This window comes from Mytilus californianus, unplaced genomic scaffold (assembly GCF_021869535.1).
Source record: "Mytilus californianus isolate M0D057914Y unplaced genomic scaffold, xbMytCali1.0.p SCAF_75, whole genome shotgun sequence".
Lineage (NCBI taxonomy): Eukaryota > Metazoa > Mollusca > Bivalvia > Mytilida > Mytilidae > Mytilus > Mytilus californianus.
The window spans coordinates 70250-85254 of record NW_026262729.1 but is presented as its reverse complement, the minus strand read 5'-3'; the positions used below and the strand labels follow the sequence as shown (position 1 = coordinate 85254).

The 15005-nt window shown below is 32.7% G+C and overlaps 2 protein-coding genes across 2 annotated transcripts; both read left to right on the top strand.

Annotated features, from left to right (window-relative positions):
- The first annotated feature begins 180 nt into the window (after positions 1-180).
- Positions 181-7067, top strand: LOC127710368 (tyrosinase-like protein 2). The gene is made up of 4 exons (XM_052216157.1): positions 181-569; positions 1793-2206; positions 4171-4289; positions 6062-7067. Exons 2-4 carry the CDS (start codon positions 1793-1795, stop codon positions 6990-6992), a joined length of 1464 nt encoding a protein of 487 aa, XP_052072117.1. The 5' UTR covers positions 181-569; the 3' UTR covers positions 6993-7067.
- A 2284-nt stretch (positions 7068-9351) lies between these two features.
- Positions 9352-11584, top strand: LOC127710390 (uncharacterized). Its single transcript, XM_052216220.1, has 2 exons — positions 9352-9411; positions 9703-11584. Exon 2 carries the CDS (start codon positions 9716-9718, stop codon positions 11480-11482), a length of 1767 nt encoding a protein of 588 aa, XP_052072180.1. The 5' UTR covers positions 9352-9411; positions 9703-9715; the 3' UTR covers positions 11483-11584.
- The last annotated feature ends 3421 nt before the right edge of the window (positions 11585-15005 follow it).

Genomic DNA, 15005 nt, shown 5'->3' with positions numbered 1-15005 from the left:
TAAGTATTTACGGTTGAAAGCAGGTGCATGTGCACCTTTTTAAAAAAAAATAAAATAAAAGATAATTGTAATGATTTATCTAAACATTTAACATATTTGTAATTATATTGATTTGAATTGCAAATTTAATTACAATACTTTTATTTGTTTGCTTAATTAAGTTCAAATATAAGTTTTTGTTAACTTTTATTTACTGCGCTTGTCACTTTCATCATAATCAGTTCAAAAAGTTGCTCATAAAAGATGCCCGTCATATGTTATGACATTTTGGGAGGTAAACTCGTCCCATGAATACTGTCACCCGATGGTACCTGGGCGACTGTAATAATAAAACTTAAAACCGAGGGAAGATATTGAGTCCCGCAGATGACTTGGCACATCAATAACATATCATCCAATTGTAAGATAATTAAATTCACAAACTGTCAAATTAATATACAAATGTATAATTGTTATTAATAAATACCATTAAATCATTTCATACAAACCAATCCGTGACAGATATATGAGGAAAAGATGTATCTATTAACGGATTTGATAGCAAACTATGGTTCCTGAATTTATTTAAGGTAAGCCTTTATTATATAATTCTGTACTCCAAGTCTGAATCAGTAGCATTCTCGAAAATATCTCTCTTCATATCGGCTTGTAAAGTAAGATATATGAACGTGTAAAAGCAATTATAAATATGATCTGTCAAAGCGTCAATTGTGAACAATGTATCTATGTATGTTAAAAGGGTTACTCATAGGTAAACACAGTCTATATTAAGTAAATAAGTCCAACACAGCTACTTTTTGACAGATCATTAACAGTGACGGTTCAACACTTAACAGTAAAGTAGGCACGATAGATTTGTTGTTGTTTACTTTTAAGTCCAGCGGGAAATGTTTGAAGCATCCCTCAGACGAAGATCTTGAAAAATCCATTACATGGGTTCTCCAAAGAGGGTCAATGGGCTAGATATTTGGACTACAATTGCAAAGAGGGGGCTAGGTTGGTAGGGGTAAATATTGGCCTTACAAATCACAAACGAACCTTTCAAAGAGTTATCAAAAGGTTTCTTAAACTGTATAGAGCTTGGTAATCACTTGTCTGCTTATTTTTATAGCTCACACAATTAAGCGGACTCTTCCTTTGGTGTGGATCTTACAGTAAGACGGAAAATCCTGTTTATAACAGGTCTATTGTCAAAACCCAGTCAAACTTTGGGGTAAGGGATACCAAAATAAATTAGACATATCATGTCAATGAATATTTCTGCTGAAAAGGTAAAACTTTGAAAAAAGCAAGTAAAAGATTAATTGTTCTGCGCAAGATGAAAACCAATATATCAGTATAACCTAAGTTATATCAAAACTGACTTGATGAATTCGGAGGATGTTGAAGTTTCGTTAAAAATAAACTATGCTTAGTGTACAGTATGGGTTTTGCTCATTGTTAAAGGTCGTACGGTAACCTATAGTTGCTTACTTATACGTCATTTGATGAAGAGTTGTCTTATTGGCAATCATACCACATCTATAATAAAACAACCTGTTGGATAATACGACAGATTGTGTTAGTCTTACCTATGATTGTTTAGTCTTACCAATGTATTGCCTATTTTCAGGAAAGATCATTTCGAGTACGTGTCCCAATCCTAATATATACAAAGTTTTAAAATTTTGCTATTGTAAAAAGTAATCCTTAACAATGTGATGCTGGCTTTATATCAGTACAAATTTATCAAGTTTTTCCTTCAAGTTTAATTTATATTTCAAGTTGTACTTTTACCTATATTTACTTTCAGATGAAACAAACATTTTATATGTTGCTGACTTTGACTTTATTCATGGTGAATCTGTATTGTTCAAATGCATTATCAGGTGACATTTTAGACTGTTTAGACCTCTGGTCAAATGCAGGAATCATTGGGGAACAACATTCTCGAAAAATGCAAAGCAGTTGTATTAAAACATTTTTACGTGGCACAAAGTCACCCTTAAGATCAGATAAAAGTACAGTCAATTACTTAAATTCGTTACTCAGAAAACGAATTGGAGAAAGCAGCTATCGAACTCACCGAAGTAAAAGACAAACAATACAACAACCCAATGTAACAACAGTAACACCAGATAAACTCCGACACGAAGTAAGGACGCCTAATTATAAAATGGTATGGGAAAGATTTGCCAACAGAACAAAACGACTTGCTAATTTTACTGTAAGTACATATACCTGTTATGTTGTCTAAACGACTTGCTCATTTTACTGTAAGTACATATACCTGTTATCTTGTCTAAACGACTTGCTCATTTTACTGTAAATATAAAAAAGAAGATGTGGTATGATTGCCAATGAGACAACTCTCCACAAGAGACCAAATGACTCAGAAATTAACAACTATAGGTTACCGTACGGCCTTCAACAATGAGCAAAGCTCATACCACACAGTCAGCTATAAAAGGCCCTGAAATGACAATGTAAAACAATTCAAACGAGAAAACTAACGGCCTAATTTTATGTACAAAAAATGTACGAAGTACATATATACCTGTTATCTTGTCTAAACGACTTGCTCATTTTACTGTAAGTACATATACCTGTTATCCTGTCTAAACGACTGGCTCATTTTACTGTAAGTACATATATAGATATAAGAAGATGTGGTATGAGTGCCAATGAGACAACTCTCCATCCAAGTCAAAATTTATAAAAGTAAACCATTATAAGTCAAAGTATGGTCTTCAACACGGAGCCTGTTATCTTTTGTAATCCTTTGTTATACACAGTTTCATTAGTTTCTTCGTTTGACCTGACAATTCGTGACCGAATATCACCTAGCGAATAAGACTTATCACTGGTTTTGTACTTACATGAGCAGCCTGACGGGTGCCACATGTGGAGCAGGATCTGCTTACCTTTCCGGAGCTCCTGAGATCACCACCGGATTTTGGTGGAGTTCATTTTGCTCAGTCTTCTATTTTTTTGTTGTGTTTTGTGTACTGTTGTTTGTCTTTTGGTCTTTTTCTTTTTTTTTGCCATGGCGTTGTCAGTTTTTTTTCGATTTTGAGTTTGAATGTCCCTTTGATATCTTTCGCCTTTCTTTGACTAATTTACTTATAAAATCAGTATCGATATAAGTATACTCCCTTTTTATTCAATGATAAGGAACACTTTGTAAATTTGGTACGTCCAAAGCGCTTATCTGTATTTACCTTATATAGAAACGATTTTATAAAACCTGAATACCTGATGAGCTTTATGACAAAGCGGACATAAAGGGTTGAGCGCTCACATACATGTTTAACCCCGCCACATTATTAATGTGACTGTCCCGATTCAGGAGCCTGTAGTTCAGTGGTTGCCTTTGGTTCGTGTCTGTCATATTTGTTTTTCGTAAATTGTTTTGGTATAAATTAGGCAGATAGTTTTCTCAATTGTATTGTTTCATATTTTTCATGTCAGGGACTTTTATAGCCGACTATACGGTATGTGTTTTTCTCATTGTTGAAGGCCGTACGGTTGCCTATAATTGCTTACATTCACTTTATCTGAACTTTGGTGGATAGTTGTCTCTTTGGCAATCATACTAGTACCACATCTCCTTATTTTTAAAAGCACCGACAACTGCAAATAAGGATTTCATTTGTAATGATTTATTCGTCGTGTTGACTGTCGTGTGCAACATATTAAAAAATATATCAATGTAACTTCGTAACTGAAAACTAAGTCATCATAAAAGAATTAGCTGTCTAGAAAATATGAACGCATGTTAAATTTACATGTAGACTGATATATAGTCGATCGCATCAGTTAAGTATTGAAAACATATTTTGATCATGTTTCGAAACATTTTCCTTAATGTTTATTCTTTTCTTACCGAAAATGAATCATTTAAAAAGTGCAGCAGAATGCAAGGAAAATATTGCACAAGTTTAAAAGAAAAACAATGCACAAGTTAAAATGAAAAACAATGCACAAGTTAAAAAGAAAAACAATGCACAAGTTAAAATTCCATACAACTCGTTCCTGTTATGAGACATACATTGTTATAAATACTTCCTTTTCCGTGTCATATAATTATTAATAAGAATGTAATACTGTATTCGTATGATATAAACCACGTTTTACTAGTACTCATTCCTCTTAGTACATTTCCATTTGTTGATATTTGTATCTTTTCAGAGTGTCAGGAATGGAATTAGTGACTATGCCGTTTTAGCATCGCTTCATTCAGGAAAAGCTCTAGAATCTGTTTATGGTGGCCCAGCTTATTTAGCATGGCAACGCATTTATCTACTCTTGTAAGTTACACATCTTGGTTTTTCCCTAGGAATAAAATTGACCGACAATTTAATTAATGTGTAGGGTGTTGATTATAGAAAAAGGTTTCTTAACAAAGAAATGAAAAATCAATCTAAAATGTGAGAGCATGTGTCTTTAGTTATTGCTTTAATGATATGTGGAATATTTGTCCATGAGAGAGCAAAGTTAACGAATATTACAAAAGTAACCAATAAATATTTAGAGGGAAGCTTATCGTAAAAAAAAAAAAAACTGTTTACAAACTTGAATTCATTTTTGACCAAAATTTTGGACTCTTACCTAACTTAAACATTGTACAATTTATTGGTATCAACAGATGATACGGATTGTTTAGTACAATGAAATTTATAAAGTTACGAGATGCAGAGGAGTTAACAACAGAAATCTTTATAAGACCTCATACCACGTGCCTAAGATATAAACGTATCTGGTTAAAGTTTCTAGATTTCCTTTAGCTATTGTAGACCTTCATGCTTGTATTTACACAAGTTGTATATGGTTTTGAGAGTTCAGTGTGATTGTTCATTTGACAAAGTTCTTTTGATATATTAGACTTTGATTTAGAGAATTTGTGAATAAAATTAAACGAGAAAGTTTTCTGATTGAATTTTCACATTTTATTCTGTCAAAAATCTAAAATTCCTGATTCAATTGAAGATAAACAGATGATTTAGATGGTTTGACTTGAATGTTTTTTCATCCATGGTAAAATGCCGCCTAAACTTTTACATAAACGTCAAAGCCTAAACAAAATACTGATCTTTATGACTTTTTTATATCCCTCTTAACATATTTCGTGTAAAAATATAATTGTTTAATGGTTTGATTTAGTTCTATAAATGCCTTGCATATTGCAATAAATCTTGTTTCGTTTTACATATAAAAAAAAACTCTGGGTCACATGAAAGTAGTTACATGTAATAAACAAATAACTACGCTGTGACTTCGGTTATTCTTAATATTCGTTGATGTTCTTGTTGTTATTTCTGTTTTGTTTGTTGTTTTTAGGATATGAGTTGGAAGGTGTGTGGATAATCTCTATGATACAGCATAAATTATTATAATAGTCAAAAACAGATCTATATATCTCAACAACAAAAAAGGCCCAGAACCGTATGACAAGCTCTAAACTACACAACTTAAATATATGTTAAAGTTTACAGGGATTTGGTTCTTACAAAGGCGTAGGCAGGAGCATAGAATATATTGTAAAAAATACTCATCAAATATAAAACAAAAATACACAGAGTAAAAATGTTTAATCTTTTAAAACTTATATTCATTTTGTATCTAAACGAATAAATTAATACATCAATTCAGTGCAGAAGAGTATTTTGTATTGTCAAGGATGACGTGACAAGAAACTACGGTTATATTTGACATATTTTAGAAAAAAATGTCATTTTATGTATACTCATTAGTTAGTAATTGGTGGAATTTAATGATCTGTGAACATCTGATTACATTTATTTGATTCATTCATGAAATATGTTATTTTCGAAATCAAGAGATCAAATCATTATACTTTTTTTTTTGTAAAATATCAATATATGTTTTTCAAATCGTTCTCGCCATGGAGTCAATCTTTAAAAATGAAAAAATAAAATCCGTAGCAATCAATGTTATAGAAAATTACAATGAATCATAAATTTTCACTGTACTCGTCAAATATTGCCATAAACGGTTTTCCGCGAATTTATTTTAAAGATCTACGCCTTTGATATCTTATTTTTGAAATTATATATTTCAGATTTGAAGCCGCAATTGGAGTTCCTGTTCCCTACTGGGACTGTTCACTTGATTTCCATATGCGTGATCCTACTAGATCTAACGTTTGGAGTCCGAAATACTTCGGAAATGGATTCGGCGAACTAACAACTGGCCCTTTTAAAGATTTCAGGACACCTAGTGGTTCGCTTATTTTCCGGAATGTTGGGGCCGATGGAACACTTTTATCAAAACAATCAATAGAATTAATTATGTCTAAAACTAACCATTCTGAAATAACTGAGCCTCTTGATGATCCACGATATAGTCTTGAAGGTCACGCGCTAGGCGTGCATGTCTGGGTGGATGGTACTTTCTCGCGGATGAATATAGCAGCATATGATCCGATCTACTTTGTGTATCATTCATTTATTGATATGTTGTGGGAGCGATTTCGAGAGCAAATGATATCATTGTACCAGCAAGATCCTGCATGGGATTACCCTATCAAGGGAAAGATTGAACACAGACCTCAAAATTTGATGAAATTTGAACCGCGGTATGGATTTATTCCACAATTCAGAAATGTGCAAGGTTATTCTGAATCAGTTGCTAATATGATTCATTTTGCCCCGGCACCAGACTGTCCCGTTTGTCTTAACACAACAGAACTCTACTGTAGTCCTCAAGATATATGTATTTCAAGGGAAGTACAGGAAAATTTCCCCGTCCCCATCCCAAAGTCAAGACAGAAAGATGGTAAACAATTATCGGCATTTGCTAGGGGATCAATACAAGGGGCTGATCCATCTGAAGTCCCAAAAGATGAGGAAGATGCTCCTGGTAGAACTCTGGCTGCACTTGCCGCTGGATTTAGGATAGATCTTGGACCGAAATTTAAATGTCCGTTTAGAGATGTTCGAACAAGAGGAGATCCTATTTCTTCATCACCGAACAGTTCTCCAAAAGGATAATTTTTGGGCAAATGCATATACATTTAGTTGGTCACTTTGAAGTAAAGGAATAAAATAACTTAATTATATGTGTTATATGTTATTAGCTTATTTGAATATATATATGAACTGAAAAGTTACCAAGACTTTTAAACAAAAGAAGATTTTAGCACCCTGGGTAACTATCCATTGGTAAATACGATTTTAACTGTGAATAACCTGATTAGTTGTTTTCAGAGATGCAAACCTTGGACAACTTTTCTATATTCAAAATATAACCCACTCGTTTTTAAAATGTACAGTTGTTTTTGAATAATGATTAAACTTATTGGCAAATCTTAAACAGTCATGCTACAAATGGTTTATATTTGCATAAAGTAGAAGTTTCATCATATTCTCGTCGTTTTCTTTTTGTACATGTCCCAAGCAAATAACCATTGTCTAGTGGATATCGTTTGTTTGCTGTATATATGATGTAATTGTCTTTTATTCAATTGTTTTTATTCAATGTTATTGTTTAAATCAGGCTATTTGTTTTCACTTTTGAAATACTTCATATATGTTGTCATCCCGTGGCCTTTTGTAGTATATATACTATACGGCATTGGTTTTGTTTATTGTTGAAGGTCGCACGGTGATATGTAGTGGTTCACATCCTTGTCCTTTGGTCTTTGGTACATGTTTTGTTGTGTAATTTACAATAATCATGCCTCATCTCCTTATTTGTACAAAGTGACGTCGTAAATTCCATAAAATAAAATTTGTGTTTTGGCTGTTTTTCTGAAGAAGTATACCGCTGAGCTAGACCAAACTGATGTGCCATTTTTATAACAACACAAAATAGGCTTATTAGTTTTTACCCCATTTTGGAATATATATCGTGTATAGTAATAAAAGTTCCTGCTCCTGGCATGTAATCTACAGGGAGACATGCGATGTGCATTTTGATTTCTTTAGATGAAAACATGTGTGAAATAATTAGTTTAAAGGAAAGTTTTTAAATACTCATAAAAAAAAAAACCGAAACTCAGTAGTGTCACATCCTTTTTTGCGGTAAAGCCAATTTCTACCATCATGCTTTTCCTACAAAAGCAATAACACTGATAAAGTATAATGACACAATGCATTTGTGTTGTATTTCGTTTGAAGAAGGCAGAGTATTGCTTTAGAGTAATTATATTGAACTGTTATTTCAAATATTTGTATCTGTGTTTAAATTCAATAGATCATCATGAACAAAATTGGTGACAACAGTTAATTGGATTCTTGCTTAATTTAAAAAGCGGCTTGTGAAAGGTCTATTTCCCTCATGCAAACTTTCAGAATTTAACAAAAACGTCATATGACATTTACATTGAAGCAGATGATACGACTAATTTAGATAGCACCTGCATACTATGTTGCAAGTCTCTATAGTATTTTTTTTCTGTTCCTTATTTCAATTTGCTGTGGAAGGACAGACGGTTTGTTCGTACAAGCAACATTTCAAAAACCAATTCGAAATATACATACATAAAAATTTTGTGCTGTAAGCTTATTTGAAAACCTTATTACTTTTTTTTTATGAATATTTAAATACTTTCCTGTAAACTAATTATTTCACACATATTTTCATCTAAAGAAATCAAAATGCATATGACATTTTCCCCTGAGATTACATGCAGGAGCAGTAACTTTTATCACTATGTACAATATGTATTCCAAAATGGTGTAAAAACTAATAAGCCTATTGTGTGTTATTATAAAAATGACACATCAGTTTGGTCTAGCTCATCGGTATACTTCTTCAGAAATAACAGCCAAAACACATATTTTATTTTATGGAATTTACGACGTCACTTTGTACAAATAAGGAGATGAGGCATGATTATTGTAAATTACACAACAAAACATGTATCAAAGACCAAAGGACAAGGATGTGAACCACTACATATCACCGTGCGACCTTCAACAATAAACAAAACCAATACCGTATAGTATATATACTACAAAAGGCCACGGGATGACAAAATATATGAAGTATTTCAAAAGTTTGTACCTATGTCCTGCCATTTCCTAACCCAAACATTATCAGGACAGTTAATACTAGATTGAATCAGATATGTAAAGGGTTGTCGTTTTCATTACTTATTACGAATCCAGAAAAACCCATAAGGTAAAAACAATATTAAATGTTTAAGCCAATTAAATAATGATATTCTTTTCCTATCTGAAATTCGAAACGAGCAATGTGCATTGAATAACTAACAAAATTAGTACATATGACATTCATTTTTTTGTGTTAATGAATGAAACCTTAAAACTAATAGGTTTAAATTCGTAAGGCTGACGTTCCGTAAGAAATAGCATATCACAAAATACGTTACCGAACCATGAATGATTCTTTTGCTAAAGAAACAATGAACAAAATATATTCTAGTCTACACAAAGTTTCATGAAGGTAAGAATTTGTTTTGTGTAAAAATTTGTTTTGTGTAAAATGTTTCATAAAACTTTATTTCAATTAAAAAAAAAATTTATTAAAGAAATATTAATTCAACATGGATTTTTTTCTAAATATTAATGAAAAAGAAAGAAATTAAATATATATTGTACAGATATTTAATTCCATTAAATATTCTTAATGAAAAGGTGCGTATTGAATTTCTTTGTTTAATTGGTAGAATGATTTTTAGTTATTTACACTGAAGTTCTTGTTTAAAAAGTACATTGTTTCTATTAAATTTCACAGTACCGCTCTGACAATGACATCAAGAAGAGGAAGAAAAACGCCTCGTACACTCGTTGCTACAAACTGCGGGTACTGTCCAATGCGGGAACAGCCAGCTGAACTTTGGTGTACTCTTTGTAAACAAGGGTTATGTTCCGATTGTAAAGTTCATCATAGATCTGTAGGCAGTACAAAGAAACACGAGGTGCTTCCGATAGAAGAATACCATAAGTTACTCAATTTTGTTACAAATATGAAGGAATTTTGTGGTCTTCATGGAAAGAAATTTGATCATTACTGCGTTATTCATAATTGTGCGTGTTGCACTGGCTGTCTTGCATCTAAACACTCTAAGTGTAACAATACACTTTTTATCGATGAAAACTTAACGCAACTAAAAACACCAAGAATGTTAACCGAATTAGAAAAAAGAAGCAAACAACTGGCTTCCGATATACATTCAATTCGTGATAATCGTAAAGAGAATATAAAAAATATTGAACAACAAAGACAAAAAATCCAGAAAGAGATAGTAAACGCAAGAAAAACTATCAATCAATTTCTGGATAAAATTGAACATGACACTCTTGTAAACTTAACCATAGCCGAAGAAAAACAGATTGGCGAATTAGATGACGTCATGTTAGAATTTGTAACAATTGAAAAGAGTATAAAACATATAAACAAGTATGTTAGCAATATAAAGAATTTCGGATCAGATTCAAAGACATTTCTAGCCACGTGCGAAATGGAAGCAAAACTTGAAAAAGAGGAAAAATCGCTACACAATTTGTATGAGGATGAACGATTAAAACAACGCGATATGGAACTTAAATTCAATCCAGCTTTTTCATCCTTGTATAATGAAGTAAAGTCGTTTGGGGACATAATAGTAAAAAAGAATCCAGTAAGAATCATATCTGCTAGAAGCCGTCAGAGCAACAATAGCAGAAATCAAAACGAGGGTGCTACGGTAACAGTGTTTGGTGTCCGTAAACCAACATGTCTTCTGACACTAAAGAGAAGCATTTCGATCAAAAAAGGAAAACGCGATAATTATATAACCAGTTGCACAGTGTTACCAAACGGTAAATTTATTTTCGTTGATTGTAGCGACAAGCGTTTAATCGTCTGCCATGAAGATGGTGGTCATAATCGTGACATACCACTTCCGAATCAGCCTTGGGATTTGACTGTACTCGGAAGACAAAGAGTTGCCGTGACTGTGCCTTTGGAACATGCCATACTTATCATCGATGTGGCAAGTGGATTGACTATTCAACGGTTTGATGTCGAAAGTCAGTGTTATGGAATTGATTTTTCTGATGGGAAACTAGTGGTAGTTTCTCATCGAGACGGCATAAAATTCATAGATCTTGAAGGAAACGTTGAAGTATCTTTATCGCTGAGTGTTTCGAATGTGTGGTACGTTGCAGTATGTAACGATCAAATTGTTTATTCCGAATGGAATACGCATACTATTCATTGCTGTGATCGTGACGGGAAACCGCTTTGGAAATTTAAAGATGAAAATCTACGTAACCCTCGAGCTATCACGTATGACGAAGAGGGACACATCTACGTTACCGGTCGTTGGTCTAACAACGTCGTTGCGATATCACCAGATGGAAAACAGAGTAAGGTATTATTAAGTAAAACCGATGGACTTGATTGCCCAACGGGGGTATTCTATGAAAAGGACAAGAGGTGCTTGCTTTTATGCAGCAGTTTTCAAGGAGCGGTTTCTTATTACGAAGTAACAATCGCAGGACAAAAGTCGACGGCATGTTCTATATCCTAATTATTAATATCTTGAAATTTCATTTCTTTGCTTTTGGTTTTTCTTATACACTTGATATATTTTGTGCTATAATTCACTTCAATAAAGCCGAGTTAAATTTTATCTCGTTTCCAGTAATATTGATGTTACAAAATGTTTTTTTTTGTCTTTGTCAAATATCCCATGACGTAAAAAATCGCAACATTCAGTGCACATGCCTAGATTAAAAAAAAAAACGATTTTAATCTTCCATGTAGTTTTTGTCTGTGATTCTTGTTCGGACTTTTTGTTTGACTAGAGCTACACTCTTACTTACAAGAATATGGATCTCTCTGACAATTGCTGTCATTACTTAATATAAAAATGAGAAGATTTGGTATGATTGCCAATGAGACAACTATCCACCAGAGTTAAAATGAAGTGGTAGTAAGCAATTATAGACCACCATACGGCTTTCAAAAATGTAAACACTTATACCGTATAGTCGGCTATAATAGACTCCGACCCCCGACATGAAAAATGTGAAAAACAATTCGAATGAGAAAACTAATGGACTAATTTATAACAAAACAATTTACGGAAATCAAACACCAACGACAACCAATGTACTACAGGCTCCTGACTTGAGACATGTACCTAAATAATATGCCCAGTTAAACATGTGTATGAGCGCTCAACCCTCCCCCTAATGTTTTTAACACCCCGTATGATTATTTGGATGAAATATTCATTATACATGTCTCATATTTTGTGGCATATTGCCGCATGTTTTTCAACTTATGGGTACACTCGTTATACTTCAACCTGGCTGAATTAGAAAGCAAAATGTATCACTGTCAACATTAGTGTATTGTTCATTCCTTTCAAACCTTTTACAACATTTCATTTATCTGGTTTGCGATGATTTGTGATGAAGTACAATTATTCATCGTTAGTTCTCATATTTATACAGACTGATGTCATAAGGCCAAAAAAAATATACGGCAAACAAAACAAAAAATCTCATTGACAATAATACCATATCTACCAATTTTGTATTCTCCATGTAGAATCTCCTAGAATCCGTTTTTTATAATCTGATTAGCATAAGAGTAGAATATGATTCTTTTATTCTTTTCATAGATTCAGTTCACACGTATCAAAGTATATTCTCTGTTTCTGATACAGTTTCTGAGGGGCCTCGGTGGCCGTGTGGCTAAAATAAAAGTAGTCGAACTACTGTATCACTAGCCTATCAACACTGAGGTTGTGAGTTCGAATCCCGCACGTGGCAGGTGAGCTAGACTCTAATCTTGATTGAATAGGATTGTCAGTTTTTTACCGAAGGTCGGTGGTTCTCTACAGTTACTACGACTTCCTCCGCCAATAAAAACTGACCGCCACGAAATAGCAAAATAGTTCTGAAAGTGGCGTTAAATATCAATCAATCAATCAATCAATCAATCAATGATACAGTTTCTGTTTTTTCTCTTGTGTTTATGGATTTTTTAAGAATTAAATTCTACATAATTTGCATCGTCGTGCGTGTATGATCCTCCATAAAAAATAATTAAAATTGAACAAATAATTTGGTAGGAATTTATTATTTTGTATATTTCAACAACATTATATACAAATGTGTTTATATAAAAATATAAATGTAACAAATGGATAAAAAATCGACAAAACAAACAAATGCATTAAAGGAACAATAATCGTATTACAGATATACTCAAACTCCTCAATTGTAAGGTGTAGATTGGATGGAACGTCGGAAAATACAAGGATTCACTCAAATTAAGACAAATAATGCATACTAATGGAATGACATATTTCAACCGACAAGAAAATCAACATATCACATATAACTGTAACGAGATTCAAATGGTTCACGTAAGCCAGAATCGCTGTGCTATGCTTTATTGATACATGATTTAATTCGGTTAGAAACTTTATGACATGAATGTTGCTATGATGTCCACTTAATAAAAAACCTCCCCATATATTTTATTCATGCGTTGTTCTTCTTCAGTTTTTATTATTTGCGTTCAAGATGGGTTGCTGTCTTATTGACGTTTTCTTCACACGAACAAGAGATAATTCCAGAGATACGCTTCGAATTGCACTTATAAAAGATTGCAAAGAAAAAAATATATTTTTAAATTATCTCTGCTATTGTGAATAGGAATGAATAATAATAAAAGTTGTCATAGAATAGAAGTTCCTTAATAAAAGTTGTCATGGAATAAAAGTTCCTTAATAAAAGTTGTCATGGAATAGAAGTTCCTTAATAAAAGTTCTAAATGGTAGAAATGTTCTCGCCAGGAAAAAATATAGCAGTATTTGTTCCTAACGGAATAAAGGGTACAGAGTATTATTTCCATAGGAACAGACATTAAAACATTGTTTATAACATATAACAAAGTTTCCAGAAGTAATTCTGTCAGACAGAACACATATACGTTGACAAAAATTACTACCAATGACGATTTCAATCAACTGTAATTTGTATCCACGGTAATTAAATTAATTCACAGTAACCGCGATAACATTAATATATTTCTTAAAAAAATGAAAGACTGTAAAACAATACAAATAAAATGCTCCGCAGGGCGCAGCTTGATACGACCGCAGAGGTCGAACCCTGAACAGTTGGGGCAAGTATGGACACAACATTCAAGCTTGATACAGCTCTGAATTTGGAGTGTGATTAAATATTTGACACAGCATAGGTTTCTGACACAGAATGAATGTGGTCTAAGAACTTAAAAATTTTAAATTGGACATTCAACTATTATGGTCCAATATCCAAAATCTAAATACATGGTTAGATTCAGCATATCAAAGAACCCCAAGAATTCAATTTTTGATGAAATCAAACAAAGTTTAATTTTGGACCCTTTTGACCTCAATGTGGACTAAGATGATAATGGGGCCCAAAAATCAAAAATCTAAATACATGGTTAGATTCAGCATATCAAAGAACCCCATATATTCAATTTTTTTTGAAATCAAACAAAGTTTAATTTTGGACCCCGATTTGGACCAACTTGAAAACTGGGCCCATAATCAAAAATCTAAATACATGTTTAGATTCAGCATATCAAAGAATCCTAAGAATTCAATTTTTGTTAAAATCAAACTAAGTTTAATTTTGGACCCTTTGGACCTTAATGTAGACCAATTTGAAAACAGAACCAAAAATTAAGAATCTAAATACACAATTAGATTCGGCATATCAAAGAACCCCAATAATTCAATTTTTGATGAAATCAAACAAAGTTTAATTTTGGACCCTTTGGACCTCAATGTGGACCAATTTAAAAACGGGGCCCAAAATCCAAAAACTTAATACACGGTTAGAATCAGCATATTAAAGAACCCCAAGAATTCAAGAATAAAACCCCATTGAAATTGGTCAAGAAATAAGCAATTTATACGAAGTATCTTCTTTTGTACAATACTGTGCAATTGAATATTTCTTGCTATTGCGCAATACTGTACAATTGACAATTTCTTGCTATTGCGCAATATTGTGCTATTGGATATTTCTTGCTATTGCACA

Bases quoted from the DNA above. Each gene is read 5' to 3' on its own strand.
- LOC127710368 (XM_052216157.1), top strand. From the start codon at position 1,793: ATGAAACAAACATTTTATATGTTGCTGACTTTGACTTTATTCATGGTG. The intron at 2,207-4,170 runs GTAAGTACATAT...GTATCTTTTCAG, and splicing joins AACGACTTGCTAATTTTACT to AGTGTCAGGAATGGAATTAG. The intron at 4,290-6,061 runs GTAAGTTACACA...TATATATTTCAG, and splicing joins CAACGCATTTATCTACTCTT to ATTTGAAGCCGCAATTGGAG.
- LOC127710390 (XM_052216220.1), top strand. From the start codon at position 9,716: ATGACATCAAGAAGAGGAAGAAAAACGCCTCGTACACTCGTTGCTACA.